A 15,743-nucleotide genomic window follows, 5' to 3' on the forward strand; every position below is an offset into this window, starting at 1 on the left:
AAATCAGAAATATGATAAATTTGTACTGTAAATAATCACTATTGAGCCAAATATTTCAGAGTGTGTCAGTGGTAATCTGGATTGGTTTGTGCCTACGATTTTGAAGTCTCATCTAGTTACTTTATATCGATAGTATCGATAGTGTAATGATTTTTTTGCAAAACTACCACACTATCAGCTGTTTTGCACAAACGTTTACAATTCTAGAAATAATTCCGGAAAGAAACTATGGTTAATGATAAAAAACGTCGCTCGCGGTCGCGGGAACGCTACCGGGACGAACGCCCGGCCTTGGGCAACCCTCGGGAACGGGAGCGGGACAGAGAGCGTGGTAGGGAGCGGCAGGACAGGCCGTACGATAGGGAGAAAGACAGACGCCAGCGGCGGTCTCGTTCCCGGTAAGTTTTTCTTCATGATATTGTGAAATTGAATGAAAATAATGTGATTTCTAGGGAGGACCGCGGCCGACGCAGGTCTCCTGAGCGTCAGAGGCCTCGGGATACTGTTCGTGAGCGATCCAGGGAAAGAGGCAATGCCGAAAAAAAACCGAAACTGGATGGGGGAGACGCCGCTCCGCCCAAACCGTTGATTGTGCAGGATGATGAACCCATTGACGATAACAAGGATACCAAGCTCAAGAAGGAGCCCCTATCCCTGGAAGAACTTTTGGATAAGAAAAAGCGAGAGGAGGAGGCCAGGAGCAAGCCCGTTTTCCTCACCAAAGAGCAGCGAGCCCAAGAAGCGCTCAAGCGTCGCCAAGAAGAAGTGGAGCGGGTAAGAGCCGCACACGAGGCTGCACGCGAGCAAATGGCCGCTGCCAGCAAGGTTAGCATCTCCATGGGCACGGCAATGGCCTCGGGAGCACCGCCGGCCATAATGGCACCGCCACCCAAGCCAGATCGTCGGGAGCGTGGAGGAGGGGGTCGTGGCGGCGACAGAGGAGAGCGCGGTGAACGAGGCGGTGGCGGTGATGATAAGCGGGCGGAGGATCTTACCCACAAGGATAAAGAAAAGGAGTTGGAAGCGATTCGAGAACGATATCTGGGCATCATCAAGAAGAAGCGACGTGTGCGCCGCCTCAACGACCGCAAGTTTGTGTTCGACTGGGATGCCGGTGAGGATACCTCCATAGACTACAACAATCTCTACAAGGAGCGCCACCACGTGCAGTTCTTTGGACGCGGCAACGTGGCCGGCATCGACATTAAGGAGCAGAAACGTACACAAAGCAAGTTCTATGGTGATCTGCTTGAGAAGCGGCGGACTGAGGCGGAGAAGGAGCAGGAAAAGGTGCGCCTAAAAAAAATGAAGCGCAAGGAGGACAAGCAGAAATGGGACGACCGTCACTGGTCCGAAAAGGACAACGACGAGATGACTGAGCGTGATTGGCGCATTTTCCGCGAGGACTACAATATTACCATCAAAGGCGGCCGGATTCCCAATCCTATCCGGAGCTGGAGTGAGTCTGGGTTCCCCAAAGAGATTATCGACATCATCGACAAGGTGGGCTACAAGGAGCCGACGCCCATCCAACGCCAGGCCATTCCTATCGGACTGCAGAACAGGGATATCATTGGCGTTGCCGAGACTGGCTCAGGTAAGACACTGGCTTTCCTTATACCCCTTCTGTCGTGGATCCAATCGCTGCCCAAAATCGAGCGCCTCGAGGATGTGGATCAGGGTCCATATGCCATAATCATGGCACCCACCCGTGAATTGGCCCAGCAGATCGAGGAGGAGACCACGAAATTCGGCCAGCCGCTGGGCATTCGCACGGTGGTCGTCGTGGGTGGCTTGTCCAGGGAGGAGCAGGGCTTCCGCCTGCGCCTGGGCTGTGAGATCGTCATTGCCACGCCTGGCCGTCTCATCGACGTGCTGGAGAACCGCTATCTGGTGCTCAACCAGTGCACGTACATCGTACTCGACGAGGCCGATCGCATGATAGACATGGGCTTCGAGCCCGACGTCCAGAAGATCCTTGAGTACATGCCGGTGACGAACCTCAAGCCCGACACCGAGGAGGCCGAGGATGAAAGCAAACTGATGGAGAACTTTTACACGAAGAAGAAGTACCGCCAAACGGTGATGTTTACGGCCACGATGCCGCCGGCGGTGGAGAGGCTCGCTCGTTCGTATCTCCGGCGACCCTCTACAGTCTACATTGGCTCCGTGGGCAAGCCGACGGAGCGAACGGAGCAGATCGTGTACATGATGGGCGAGAACGACAAACGCAAGAAGCTAATGGAGATCCTTTCGCGCAAAATCGATCCGCCGATCATCATCTTCGTCAACCAAAAGAAGGGCGCCGATGTGCTGGCCAAGGGTCTGGAGAAGTTGGGTTACAACTCATGTACGTTGCACGGTGGCAAAGGACAGGAGCAGCGAGAGTACGCCCTTGCCGCCCTCAAATCGGGAGCCAAGGACATCCTGGTGGCCACCGATGTGGCTGGTCGTGGTATCGACATCAAGGACGTGTCGCTGGTCATCAACTACGACATGGCCAAGACCATTGAGGACTACACGCATCGTATCGGTCGTACAGGTCGTGCTGGCAAGACGGGTTGCGCCATTTCCTTCGTTACCAAGGATGACAGCGCGTTGTTCTACGACCTGAAGCAGTGCGTCACGGCCAGTCCGGTGTCGGTGTGTCCACCGGAGTTGACAAATCACCCGGAGGCGCAGCACAAGCCGGGAACGGTGGTCACCAAAAAGCGGCGCGAGGAGAAAATATTCGCCTGAAATTGGCCGATTGGAGAAAGGTAAACACTTTTAGGAAACTAAGTAATTAACTATTAAAGGTTCTGCAATGCCTTGGCATGACAAAATTTCTTTTTCAAGATGAATTGTTTTATTCCTCGACAATTATTCGACTTCCCCCATCATCTCTGTAATCTCAAGAAGAAGGCGTTTCTGCTCTGCTTCGAGTCCAGTGGCAAATACTTGTCGTAGAAGTCCAGAATGATTTCCTCCATCTTAAAGCCAAACTTCTGATACAACATAACGGCGGAGCTGTTGGCGGAGACATGCAGGGTGATATCCTTGGTCATGCACGTCTGGATGAGGTGGTATAGCATGAAGCTAGCGATGCCACTGCGCTGCCAGTTTGGACGCACGGCCATAAACGAGATGTAAGCCTCGTTGTAACCAACATCTGGCACCAGGAAACCGCATCCGATCACCAGCTTTCGGTACAAAGCCACCACGCTGTAGTCCGGATAGCTGAGGCACTCGCTCACTGAATTAAAAAAGATAGAAATTAATAGGAAACATATGTATACAGTGAACTGTAAAGTTACCATCTATGTTTGGCCAGAAGGAGCTCTGCAGCAACGCATTGACTGCTGGAATATGCTGCGGCCGCACGAAGCAAAAGTCTATGGTGGCTCTCGTGGGATGCGATCCATTCACACGATGCTGGAGTTCGCACATGAGCTTCAACCACGGCGGAGCCATTGTTTCGCTGCGGAAGATGAACGGATGGAGGACCCGCTGCGAGTAGGGCGACTCGAAAAGCTCGTACTGCGTGCACCCCGCCAGGCGGGCGTGAAATGAGCTCCTGGCATCCTGCCGCGAGTGCGCCAGCAGTTGGTACCTGTCCAGTATCTGTGCCTGCTGATGGCCCTGCATCTTCAGCCTGGCTCTGGCCAGAGGATCGATGTGATCATCCAAGTTAAATATGGGACGATTGTGCTCTCGTTTCCACTTCCGCAGGCTTAGCTTTCGGTATAGGCGCCGCACGTAGGCGGGAATGGTTATCTGACATTCCTGTTCCAGCGAGAATATCCTGTGGAGCCGCTGGTATAACTTCTGCTCCTCGTAGACACTCATCAGCTCCAGATTGACGCTGGGAGAGGCAATGTCATCGGAATCCTGGGCTTCCTGTAGCCAGGGCCAATTTCTACGGGGCTGCCGCTTAAAGCCACTGGGCTTGCAAGGCTCTATCGGGAGGCCCTGGACATCCGATTGCATAGGTTCGCCGGTATCATCCTCCATTTCCTCTTCTGGTGGCTCAGCCTTGACGACGAGGTTCTGTTCCTGAGCCTGGAAATTTGTTACCTGCACAATGCGTGGCTTATAGTCTTGCTCCTCGTCCTCCATCTGCTCATTTTCATCTCCTCCCTTGGTCTCGTCTTCAGTCTCTGTGCTGCTTTCCTCTGTTAGATTCTTGTTGGTGTCTTCCTTAATATCCTTGTTTCCCCGGTTGTCCTCCGTTAGGCTGGGCATCCCGAAGTTCGTGTCAATGTCGAAAAAGCCTTCCGTACTTGGCGGCTGCTCCAGTAGGGCTTCGGTCATAAAGAAATCCGATTTGCCAGCTCCAATTAACGGAGGTGGCATAATGCCGGGAAGATTGTTAAACATGCTCAAGTCATCGCCGCCCAAACTCTCGGCAAGGAAGTCCATCAGACTTGCCTGAACACTGCTCAGGGGCTGATTATGCGGCTCTCCTTCCTCCTCTTCCTGAGGAGGTGGGATTTGCTGAGGAACTGCAGCTGCAGCGGGAATAGGAGGCGGTATCTGATCCACTGGCGAGACAGGCGTTCGAAACTTCGGCTGGCGCCCCATATAGGGACTGCAAAAGGAACAGGATTTTAATGAAGAACAGGATTGAGTGTGAAATAGGCCTCGGGATCTTACATAGTGCGGGCACAGCCCTCGCCAAGAGTGTTCGCCTCTTGCTCCACCTTTACTATATTGGTTTTATCTTCTGTATGATCGGTAACAGAGATCTCGCTGCTGCAGCTGTTCTCATCCACAGCGGGCAGGCGTTTCTCATTGCGCAGTTGCAGTCGCTGCAGTTGCTTCTTTTCATCTGGTGGGGAAAATTAGGAATTCTGGATGTAAAAAGGAGTAAATATACATCACAATTGTGGACTCACACTCTCTGAGCACACTGCGGGGCGTTTGGAAGGGCTTGGCCAACTTCCACCAGCCGTTTTCCTGGAACACATCCAAACCGGACTGAAAGTACTCCGGGCTGTTATGCGAGAGAGCGCCGGATACGGAGCCATACCACTGCTTACGACGGCGCCTAAAGGTGGTTTACATACATATATTAATCAAAATTATAATGCAGATTCTATTGCCACTTACACGTGCGCTCCAAAGATGTAGTTCCAGTTCTTGTCGACGAAACTGATTATGTGCGTGCGCCAGTGGAAGAAGCCATGGTGGCCCAGTCCCTTCTGCTTGATGGACAGATTGTACAGCGTTAGCGTGATCACCAGCAGCCAGGGAATCCTCTGGCGACCAAACCGCTCTTTGATGACGGAAGGGGAGGGGGGCACAGGGCCACCCTGCAGTTGCTCCTCGACACATTTCACGCACGTGAACTCGAAGAAGACGTCGCCTAGCAGGTCGCCCGGCGTGCTTGCATGTGGCAAGCACTTGATGTGGACCAGGCGATGGCACTCTAGGCACTCAAGGTAGTTGTCGTCCTCCACAACCAACTCACAGTATCTGCAATCCATTTTGTCGGCTTATTTTATAATTATAATCCAAATAAACAAACGATGGCAAGATCAGTGTTACCAACTTAACATTCTCTTTAAATGTTTTGTCAAAAAAATAGTATTAAAATTAAAAAATACTATAATTATATTAATGTAAAACTGTCACATTGTAGACGTGTACAGAACAGTTTTACACGTTTACAGATACAAGAGGTACACGAAAAAGACGCCAGGAGCGCTGGCACTGCGGAATGATTTTTTTTAAAACGTTTTACGTACTTTATGTTTATGCTTGTTTATGTATTCGGGAAGTAGTTTTTGCTGTTGCAAACCTTTGTTAAATCATTAAATGCAGTAATTAAATCTTCGAAATTTTTTAACGTCTCTGTATTTATTAATGCTTCTAAATAAAAAGATGATGTACGAAAATAATGTGTCGCTCAGGTACTAGAATGTGTGCTGCGAAACAAAGAGGAATAGCTTTGCAACACTCTTCCCGCGCGGCATGCCGTTGGTGAACACTGTCATACTCAGCTCCAGCTCAATGTCCTGTGGCCCCTCCAGAGATTGCTTTAGCAGAACATTTACCTGATTGTTGTTCTTTAAAGTGCTAAAAGTGTTATAAAAATTAGTTGTATTGATGTTTTTTAATAATTTATAATTAATACTTACTCAAAGTTCGCATCAGTTGCCTTCTGAATATTGTTGGTTGTTTGGATACGAACAATTTTAAGATCAAAATCGATGTTATCATACCACAATGGGCCTCTGAGGGTAAAAATGGGCCGCCCCTCGGGTGGGATCATCAGCTTGGAGACAAAGGTTATGAAATTGTATGTGTAAGCCGAGGGCTTTGTGTAGCAGTCTTCTCCATCGCAAAAGTTACTATTCTGCCGGCACCGACTAAAAGTGGAAAAATATTAATATTATGCTTTTTTATTTAATTAATTAACTAAGTTACTTTTTCTGTTCCTGGTCAATAGTATATCCCTGGGGACAATTAATTGTTGTACACTTGTAGCTGCCTCGGGTGTTGGTGCAGATGTCATTCTTTATAAAATAAAACAAAAGAAAGGAATACATTAGATAATGGTATATAATACTTTTTACATACAAGTGTTAAATATAATAATTAATATCCAATTCGGAATTATAAATTTAGTCAAAAGCTTGCAACGCTGTGACGCCCTTATTAAGTACATAACATTAACATATTCTCGATCAGCATTTACAGCTCGACCCCTCTCTCGCTGTCCAGCTCTCTGTTACTCTCTTTGTCTATGTCCTAACTCCCACTGTGCATCTCTGCAGTTAACAGAGTTATGTTGCTCGCCTATCTCAAGAGATAGCTGTTACTCTCTATCTATGTTAACTCCCACTGTGCATATCTGCAGTTAACAGAGTTATGTTGCTCGCCTATCTCAAGAGATAGCTGTTACTCTCTCGCTCTCAATTGCTCTGTTCTCTTGACTCGGAAGTATAAATAGAGGCACTTCGTTCGCCGCGACCTTAGTATATGCGCGGCCTACCTAGTGTTAACATCGTTAGTGATTGTGTGCAGTGATTTGATGATTACCCTTCGACGCCTGAAATATCATCTGGCCATTGGAATACAACTGGATAACTAGGAAGAGATGTTCGATACCACCCTGATTACCCTACTTAAAGTCACCAACAGTATAAGTCTGCCCTGGAAGGATGTAAACAATAACGATAACGGAAAGCCACGTGTCCTCTACTGGGGTAAGTCTTAATCATGACAATTATATCGTATACATATAAAGATGCTAGATTAAGCTATGCTAGCTATGCATTTACTTTTTAATTAATTCCTTTACATATTGCCATAAATCCCATTACTTTGGTTTATAAAAATGTTTCTTTTTGTCATAAATAAATATAATTTATATGTATTAATTCCTAGTGATCGAATTGCAGTCTGCAAGGGTAGCTTTTTTTCTTGTTTTTTTTTATGTTATCAAATCTGCATATGGAGTTTTGAAGTTTAAAAAATTAAATTTTTTTTTTTCAAATTTTGACAATTTTAACATGCAACCCCTTAAAAATTTTTAAAAATGTTGGAAAATATTATATTTTTATCGGACATAGCTACATTGACTAGGCTGATTAAGAATATATATGTATATGTAGTTTATAGTTTTTAGGGTTCAATTGAAATTATAATACCCTGCAAGGGTATATTGAAACACTCACCCGACCAGTGCAAACATGACTACCAGTCTCGGTGGTGCACTCATCGATGTCACGGCATGTGCTTCCATCTGCCGATAGTGTATAGCCCCTTGGACATGAGCATTGATAGGATCCAGGAGTATTGATGCAGGTTCTGCAGGAATTTAGAATAATTGGAATATAAAAATTTCTTCATTAAGCTGTGATCCAACACATTACCCCATGCACAGCTTGTAGTCCTTGTGAACTTCACACTCGTTGATATCGTTGCATGTGCGATTATCATTTCCCAATTGGTATCCTGCGTTGCAGGTACACCTGTAGCCGCCCCAGAAGTTGATGCACTTCTGTTGACACAGACCCGTGAGGACTTGACACTCGTCTATATCAAAGCATTGGGTGTTATTATCATCGTCCGGTCTCTTCTGGAAGCCCGATTTGCACTCGCAATAGAAGGATCCAATGGTATTAAAGCACTGGGCGTTCGAAGGACAAACCCGCTGGTCCAGAGCACACTCGTTGATGTCCACACAGGTGTTGCTGCCAGCAGAGAGACGCTTGAGTTCATGACCCGTAGGACAGGCACAGACATAGCCACCATTTCGATTCCGACAGATTTGCCTTTCGCCGCAATTGTGCTCGCCAGTGGCACACTCATCGATATCTATTTAATGGAGAATTAATTATTACTCATTCTAAAGTAGCTAATAGGATACGAATTCAGTATTTTGATTGGTATTTACCAACACAGGACGTTCCCTCCGCTGTGGATTTGTATCCTGGCGAACACTGGAGCAGGCTCTCGCAGCGAAAGTGTCCGTTGGTGTTGATGCAACGCTGATGACTGCCACACGGATTGCTTCTCAGGCACTCATTTATATCTAAAATTGAATTAATATTATTTGATTTCTAATATATTTTATATATGCATCTAATATTTACCAACACATGCGCCATAACTGTCCCGGTAAAATCCAGGAGAGCAATCCAATTGCGATCTCGATGAGGTGTCATAGTTGGGAGCACGATATCTTGTTTCCCAAGAGAAAGGCTTCGCTGTTGTTGTAGTAGTTGTTGTAGATGTTGTTGTAGTGGTATAACGTGTCGTAGTGGTTTTCCTGTAACACCGGAAAGATCCTTTGGTGTTGTAGCAGTCATAGTTATATGGGCAATTGTGTGTTTTCAAAGCACACTCATCGTCATCTAAAAAGAACCAAGAAAATATTATAAAATTCCACTATATCTAAACAATATAAATCCGTATATATAATGATATAAATGATATTCTCACCATCACAGTTCCCAGTCTCCGCATTTAACGTGTAGCCAGTGCCGCAACTTTGAAGGCGCTATTATATATACATAGGTAAACATTCCTGAATAAAAGAAATATGAACAATTTGGTATAATGTTATCAAAGAAATACCGTGCATATATATGATCCAATCGTGTTGTCACACCTCTGCGTTGGCAGGCAGTTGTGGTTGTTAATCGAGCATTCATTAATGTCTACACATATAAGATGTACAATTTAGGAACAAAATCCAAGGGACTAAGTTAGATTAACTAAGGCCCTTACCCACACACTCATTGGATGTGGCATCCAGATTGAATCCCATCTTGCAGTGGCAGATGTAGCTTCCCAGGGTGTTCCTGCACTCCTGATGGGGATTGTTATTGCAATTATTCGTAGCATTATTGGCACACTCGTCTATATCCGTACAGCTTCCCTCCTTGAGATTAAATCCATCGTCACAAGATGGTTGTTTTCTGGTTTCCGTAGAGTAAGTAGTTTTTGACTCTGAAGTTAAATTAAAAGTAAATTAATTAAAATACAATCGAATATTCTATTTACAACCCTTACCTTTACACTCATCCAATTCACCATCATAATGTTGTCCCACTGGACATTCCTTTGCTTTCACATTTAAACAGTGATATCCACCGATTGTATTGTGACAATATTGAGATATTTTGCAATCGTGAGATAACTCCTTGCACTCGTCAATGTCAATGCATTTGCTTTCGAGCTCGTCTAGATCATAGCCACTGGGACACACTTTGTTGTTGGCCTCCGCAGCAGGTAAAGCTGAACAGGTGACATTGTTAGAATCCAGCTTAAATCCCTCGTGACACTTGCACTGATAGGCATCAAAGGTATTCTCGCAAATGTGGGCACACAGATTGGGAATTTTCCCACAAATGTCATCTATAAATATAATATTTTAAAGTATTTGTAATTTAGTTACAAGGAGTTTCCACTTACCGTCGCCAGTTAGGACAATTGTACCCTCCTCGTCTGGGTCCGCTTCCGATTCTGATTCAGGAATTACCTTATTTTCACTATCATCAAGATCAAGGTCCACTGGTGAGGAGTCATTGGTTTTTATTGAACTAGATTCCGAACCGCCTGAGGGAGAACCATCTTCGTAGCAGCAGTCTCGGTATGATTCGATGGCGGATATAAAGGAGAATAAAGGATCCTTGCAGTTCACTTTGCTCGCCTTGACGGCCAATCCAATTTGACAAGATCGACAGCATGTGGCATAGGCACTGTGGGATGTAACATTCCCTCCGCCGTCACAGCGAGTTCCATCCAAGGCGGCCAATCGACCAAGCTCACAATTCTGATGATCCAATTCCCGGGAGCAGCACACCTCGAAGGTGGAGTGACACAATCCTAGCCAGAGTTGAGGGATTATCGTCGGAGCCATATCCATGCTGGCACAAGAGGCCGAGGTGCGGGCATTGCGAAGTCCACTTATGCAGCATTTTCTAATATATTCCGAAATGTCGCCTAGGAAAAAAGAAATATAAATATATCTATAATATATGTATATAAATAAGCTTCGATATTCCTAAAGTGTTTTAAAATTGATTAACTTTCCCAAGGTCGCGATAAATATTAAACACTGTTTATTTATATTTAAATAAACTTGCAGGGTATTATTATTTTAGTCAGAAGCTTGTTATGCTATGACCGTATTTCCGACCGTAAAATCATATATATTTTTGATCAGCATCAAAAGACGAATCTTTCTAGCATTTTAAATTTTTTTTAAAAAAATATAAGGGTTTACATCCTTAAAATTTTAAAAAATTTGAAAAAATTCCAATTTTAAAAATTTATTAATCTAACAAAAACTAACATAGGACAGCTTTCCGATTTAAAATTTATGTATTTTTGGCTTAAATATGATCTATTAAAATTTGGACTATCTAAACCAATTTCAAGGGTATATAAACTTCGGCATCCGGAAGTTAGCTTCCTTTCTTTTTAAGTTTGCATTCCGCCAACTGAAGATATAAATCAACGAACTACTTATAGCCTTGATTTTCTGTAGAAATAAATAGATAATAGGTAGCCTTGTGTGACAAGGTTTTTAGATAATTTATAAGTGCCTCGAATATTAGGAGATGATCACATAAACTTTCAGTTCAAAACTTCCAATTGTTATCAAATTTTCCGATAGAACTTTAGAGGATATGTTCACAGAGAGAATGTGTAGATAAGAATGAAATCTATATGTAATCCCTTGAGCACACAAAATTCTCATCCAAATATATATATAATACTTACCAGACGATGCCACCATCGAGACATGTTGGCCAGCTATTAATATTGTACACAAAATCCAACAGAATTTACTTATCATATCTTTGCTGCTAAATAATTAGGTATCCAAAGTATTCCAAATCAAAATAAAATAGTGATTTAGTAAATTACGGGAGCCGGGACGTGAGGCTGAACCTTTCAGTGAGAGAAATAAACACGAATGAATCTTCAGAGTTCTTGAGCACATGTACGGCACGCTTGAGATACATATGTATCTCATGGATATGGATGTGCATATGTATATCTTCTCGTAATTGCGCACATATGCACACATTGATAACATTTTTAGAACAAAGAAGATTTCGGACTGAACGAAGTGTGTGCCCCTACATTAAGATACTTATTTCTGTGCAAACACAGGAGATTAAGAATCTTTGATTAAGATTATGATAACAGCTAGGTCGTGTATACCATTTTTAATGTTTCTTTAAATGTATACCTGTCTTTTATAAATTTATCACTTCATAAATACAATCCTTGTATGTTTAGACACATTTAAAAATATTTAGATCCGTTTATTTGAATTTTTAAATGTGCAGGCTGGCCGCACTTTGCGCGTTTAAAATACTGACTGTAGAAGAGATTTAAAAAGATACAAAAATACAATAGTGTTGACAGTTGTTGTATTTTTAAAGAATAAGAATATTGGTATATACTTTTAGTTACAACTTTTAGAAGATTTAATAATTTAAAATTTCCTCCTACGATTCTTCTCATTGATTATGCCTTATAGTGCTTGGAAAACTCTAATACCTAGAAAATGCGCTAGGAGCGCTGTAGACAGCGCCATCTAGTAGGTCAAAGTATGTAATTTACTCGACTAATAATTTAAATACATATTTTAAAGCATACTTAATGAAAATCATATTAAAAATTCTTACTAAAACAATAGTATAAAGTCAGTTTAAAGACAAACACAATTCAATAACCCAAAAATATGGAAGTACTACCTGTCTGCCCTTCACAAACAGAATCCGCAGGATTTGTGAAGCTCGAAATTGTCGGATTATCAAACATGCGTCCTCCCGAAGACCCTGTGTCCTGTGTCCTATGTCCTGTGACCAGAAACCGATGTCGAATGCACCGAAAATGACATTAATGGGCTCTTTACGGCTTACGCATAATTAAGGCCGTTGCCGCCAGTTTCGGCCCTTGCACCCCTTTTAACTTGGCCTCTCGGCCCGCTCAATGTGTTGTCTTAACCGGGCCTAATTAGGCATCGCCGCCAGTTTGGTCCTTCTGCCAACAGTTCTGTTGCTTCTGTGGCTGTTCGATGATGTGGATGATTGGTTTATGGGATTGGAAAACGCTTCATTATCGTGGGTTAAGTTGTGATATTTAAAAAAACCCCAAATTAATCAGTAGTTCCTGAAAATTCGTACTCTTTATTTCAATTTTCCTAGGTCTTCATTTTTACAATTCTTAAATTATATTATTTTCTCCAAGTTCTTTCATTTAAACTTATTTGTCTGCTGCCCTCGAGTTGGTTTTCATTTCATTCGCGACTGTCCTGGGGCAAGTAGGGAAAAGAACTGAGATGATGGAAAATATGGTGAAATAAATTTAATTTTTTTCGCCAGCGGCAGATTAAGAAGATACAGAAACACACTACTTGAAATACATGTCTGAATTATGGTTGAAGAATTTTTCCCAGTTTTCAGTTAAAATGGGGATTGGAAGCTTTAAGTATTTATGGGTCATAAAGAACTGACACTAGTAGTAGATAGGAAGGAAAATATAGTTGATTAAGAATATATATGAATTATAAAGTCGGAAATGCTTCCCTAACTAGGTTTCAAGCTTTTGAGTGAAATTATAGTACAAGGGTATAACAAGTTTAAAGTCAAGAGATAATAGAAACGGATGCTGTGCAGCAAAAGGTTTATCCTTCTTTAAAAAAATTTTAAAATATGAAAGGAATAATCATTACTACTTAAATTATAAAATTACTATTACAATTATTATTTTGTACTTATAAGTATAGTTTTCTTTTCTCCAAGTACACATATAGTTGTTGAACAGCTCACTTGACTCAGTTTGACAAATTGAACGGTCCTAGTTACTGACTATGACATTTACAGATGTGATGCTGCTAAGTGTTTGATTGCCTACTCATTTTCTCAATAACAAGGACTTTTGTCCTGCCTGCAGAGGTACTTTTTCCACCTTTTTCCACCTGCACTCACCTAAAGTATGCCTCCCCAAATCATTTTGCCACCCCACGACGCCAAATCAAACAAGGTTATGGCTTTTCCAGGTTGACCGTTTTCCGTTTTCCGAGCAATTTAGTGCCGTGGTCCTGGAAAACAGAGGTGGGATAAGGGAAAAGGAGCAAAGGCAGTCGAGGAAGAGGGAGGGAAAGGACAAAACAAACGCCGTCTGGCTGTCACTTAATCGAAGCCATTAGCGTTATTAGTGGGCTCAGGTATAGCACCTGCACTGAAGAATATTTCAGGATATTTTTCAAAGAGTTTTATTTTTATTGTTATATCAAACTTCTTAAATAATTCTGAATATTCATATACTTCATATTTGGTAAACATTTATATATAATTTAGTCTTGGTACAATATCCTATTCCCAAGCCTGACTCGCAGCCAAGTAGAGAGCAAAAAGTGTCTGAACATTGTGTATATAGTCGGCTTGCGATTCCAGAGGTCCTTCCACCCCAAATCTCTCGCACAGCACTCGAACATAATCCACCAAGGATATGTTCTGCTGCAGGCAGGATCTGTAGGCCTGATCCAAGGCATTCTTTGTCTCCTCATCGCCATAGGATCTAGGCCAATCCTCCAAGAGGGCATCGATATCCTTTCGGGGCTGAGCATCGTACATTGCTTGGGTCATGTGCACCTGTTCCACCTCGGTGATCCATTTATCGATATCCTTGGCCGATCGGGCTGTGGGAATCAGGGATGCCGAGGAGGCGTGTCGAGGATTACGCCCCATACTGCCACTTAGCACCGATCTGAGTTTCATATTCAGTAAAGATGGCTCCGACTGCGTTCCCGAGGGCTCGTCCAGTAGCCACAAGCCCAATCTCTCCAGGTGCTCATCGAGTTCCCTTTGACGCTGCGGCTGCAGGAGTGGAGGAGCCTGGACCTTGAGCAGAGCATCCACGTCGCCCACGGCGGGAACAAATTCAGGGATAAAGGGTTGCAGGTGGAATGGAGTATCAATAGTTTGTGGTGTGTACTTCAGGATATAGGGAAATAGATCCTTGAGTTCCCCGGGCAGCGGTAGATCCTCCCACTTATCCGGACTGATGCTAAAGTTCTGCACCTCCTGACGCTCCGATCTACCGGCACTGCTCCTCATGGGTAGAGTTAACTTTTGGTGGGGCAACCGCGTTCCTCCTGCTCCTCCCCTTGCGCCTCCAGATCCTATTCCACCGCCGGTTGCCTCATCGCTGCCAGAGCTCATAGGATCATCCTGCGACTGCTTGGAGTTGCGAGTGCTATCTGGTCGCTTTTGGGTTCGTGGTCCCGGCACCAGACCCGTCATCCCCACGCCCATGCTCATGCCTTGTGGCATCTGCATCTCGCTATCGTCATCATCGTCGCTGTCCTCCGCCTCGTCATCGTGATCAATGATGTCCTGCAGGAGGCCATCGTCATCCGTGGAGTTGTTTTGAAATTGCTGAAAGGAGATGAATATTCAGGGATTTTTCCACTCAACTTCCGGAAAAGCACTCACCATTCGACGATGCCTCCCTGCGGCTGCTCTTTGCGAACCACCAGCGGCACCTCCTCCATCGACGCCTCCTGTGGCCCCACCTCTTCCGCCACCTGGAAGAGCATTTCGCGGCTCCATTTGGACACTGCTGAGGTGCTTGGAGTCGGGTCCGTTGATTGTGATCTCCTCGTCGTAGAAGTTCATGGCCAGCTGCCCAGAATTTCGATTCAAAATAGCTCTCCAGCTGTGAGTGAACTCTCGAGCTATTCAGTTCCTTTTAGGTCCTTTTTCCCTTTTCCAGTCCACTTCCTGGGTTTCCGCGAAAATCCGCACAGCACTTGTCTTTGCAATTTTCCGCTCCTTTTGCAGGTGCCGAGGCGTTTTACTTGTTTCCTTTCTCCGTCGCGTATATTTCTTTATGCCGAAATATTGGGTTTTTCCCAGCGTTTTGCGTTTTGTTTTGGCTGCTTTTCCTTTGCTTACCTGCCTGCTGTAAAAGTTGTCAATTGCTTTGGCCATTGTCGGTGTCGATGGCAATGTGGTTGTCCTGACAACGCTGTAAAGTCCTTTACACAGGGAGAAATTCTATTCGTGCTTAAAAAAATCGTACTTTAGGTAGTTTTGTAAATAAAGGTAGTATGAATCACTTTTCCCCACTCTAAATTGATTTAACTCAATTTATTAATATTTATATCCCATGTAAAGATGTTCTTCCTATTATTCCTTTATATTTCAACTTACAACAAATGTTTCCCAGTGCATTGGGTACCATTTGCTGTTTTTTGGCCGGTTGCTATTGTCATATCCTTT

General features: G+C 44.0%; 4 protein-coding genes across 5 annotated transcripts; 1 reads left to right on the top strand and 3 right to left on the bottom strand.

Moving 5' to 3' along the window:
* The first annotated feature begins 103 nt into the window (after positions 1–103).
* On the top strand, positions 104–2,835 carry LOC110187510 (putative ATP-dependent RNA helicase DDX23). Its single transcript, XM_020956904.2, has 2 exons — positions 104–398; positions 453–2,835. Exons 1-2 carry the CDS (start codon positions 229–231, stop codon positions 2,737–2,739), a joined length of 2,457 nt encoding a protein of 818 aa, XP_020812563.2. The 5' UTR covers positions 104–228; the 3' UTR covers positions 2,740–2,835.
* Positions 2,826–5,572, bottom strand: Atac2 (Ada2a-containing complex component 2). Its single transcript, XM_020956903.2, has 5 exons — positions 5,092–5,572; positions 4,878–5,029; positions 4,636–4,810; positions 3,297–4,570; positions 2,826–3,235 (listed from the first exon to the last, which is right to left on the bottom strand). Exons 1-5 carry the CDS (start codon positions 5,466–5,468, stop codon positions 2,880–2,882), a joined length of 2,334 nt encoding a protein of 777 aa, XP_020812562.2. The 5' UTR covers positions 5,469–5,572; the 3' UTR covers positions 2,826–2,879.
* A 250-nt stretch (positions 5,573–5,822) lies between these two features.
* LOC110187521 (uncharacterized) lies at positions 5,823–11,415 on the bottom strand. Of its 2 annotated transcripts, XM_086832380.1 has the most exons (14): positions 11,371–11,415; positions 11,224–11,306; positions 9,910–10,440; positions 9,508–9,852; positions 9,223–9,444; positions 9,070–9,152; positions 8,935–8,992; positions 8,586–8,846; positions 8,387–8,524; positions 7,863–8,307; positions 7,665–7,797; positions 6,412–6,500; positions 6,123–6,353; positions 5,823–6,060 (listed from the first exon to the last, which is right to left on the bottom strand). In XM_086832380.1, the coding sequence occupies exons 2-14, from the start codon at positions 11,297–11,299 to the stop codon at positions 5,898–5,900; spliced, it is 2,775 nt and encodes a 924-aa protein (XP_086688506.1). In that variant the 5' UTR covers positions 11,300–11,306; positions 11,371–11,415; the 3' UTR covers positions 5,823–5,897. The 2 variants fall into 2 exon arrangements, with proteins under 2 accessions (XP_086688506.1, XP_020812576.2); XM_020956917.2 differs by having other exon boundaries at positions 11,224–11,405.
* Positions 11,416–13,718: 2,303 nt separating this feature from the next.
* On the bottom strand, positions 13,719–15,444 carry IFT46 (intraflagellar transport 46). Its single transcript, XM_020956927.2, has 2 exons — positions 14,955–15,444; positions 13,719–14,897 (listed from the first exon to the last, which is right to left on the bottom strand). Exons 1-2 carry the CDS (start codon positions 15,135–15,137, stop codon positions 13,833–13,835), a joined length of 1,248 nt encoding a protein of 415 aa, XP_020812586.1. The 5' UTR covers positions 15,138–15,444; the 3' UTR covers positions 13,719–13,832.
* Positions 15,445–15,743: the final 299 nt, after the last annotated feature.

This window comes from Drosophila serrata, unplaced genomic scaffold (genome assembly GCF_035046125.1).
Source record: "Drosophila serrata isolate PLE 108 unplaced genomic scaffold, ASM3504612v1 contig_249, whole genome shotgun sequence".
NCBI lineage: Eukaryota > Metazoa > Arthropoda > Insecta > Diptera > Drosophilidae > Drosophila > Drosophila serrata.

Coding starts and splice junctions, on each gene's coding strand:
- LOC110187510 (XM_020956904.2), top strand. CDS start 229: ATGGTTAATGATAAAAAACGTCGCTCGCGGTCGCGGGAACGCTACCGG. Junction 399..452: donor CAGCGGCGGTCTCGTTCCCG/GTAAGTTTTTCT, acceptor TGTGATTTCTAG/GGAGGACCGCGGCCGACGCA.
- Atac2 (XM_020956903.2), bottom strand. CDS start 5,468: ATGGATTGCAGATACTGTGAGTTGGTTGTGGAGGACGACAACTACCTT. Junction 4,571..4,635: donor GAGGGCTGTGCCCGCACTAT/GTAAGATCCCGA, acceptor TTCCTTTTGCAG/TCCCTATATGGGGCGCCAGC. Junction 3,236..3,296: donor CTTCTGGCCAAACATAGATG/GTAACTTTACAG, acceptor TTTTTAATTCAG/TGAGCGAGTGCCTCAGCTAT.
- LOC110187521 (XM_086832380.1), bottom strand. CDS start 11,299: ATGATAAGTAAATTCTGTTGGATTTTGTGTACAATATTAATAGCTGGC. Junction 8,993..9,069: donor TTGGATCATATATATGCACG/GTATTTCTTTGA, acceptor TATATATAATAG/CGCCTTCAAAGTTGCGGCAC. Junction 6,061..6,122: donor GCAACTGATGCGAACTTTGA/GTAAGTATTAAT, acceptor TAACACTTTTAG/CACTTTAAAGAACAACAATC.
- IFT46 (XM_020956927.2), bottom strand. CDS start 15,137: ATGAACTTCTACGACGAGGAGATCACAATCAACGGACCCGACTCCAAG. Junction 14,898..14,954: donor CAGGGAGGCATCGTCGAATG/GTGAGTGCTTTT, acceptor ATCTCCTTTCAG/CAATTTCAAAACAACTCCAC.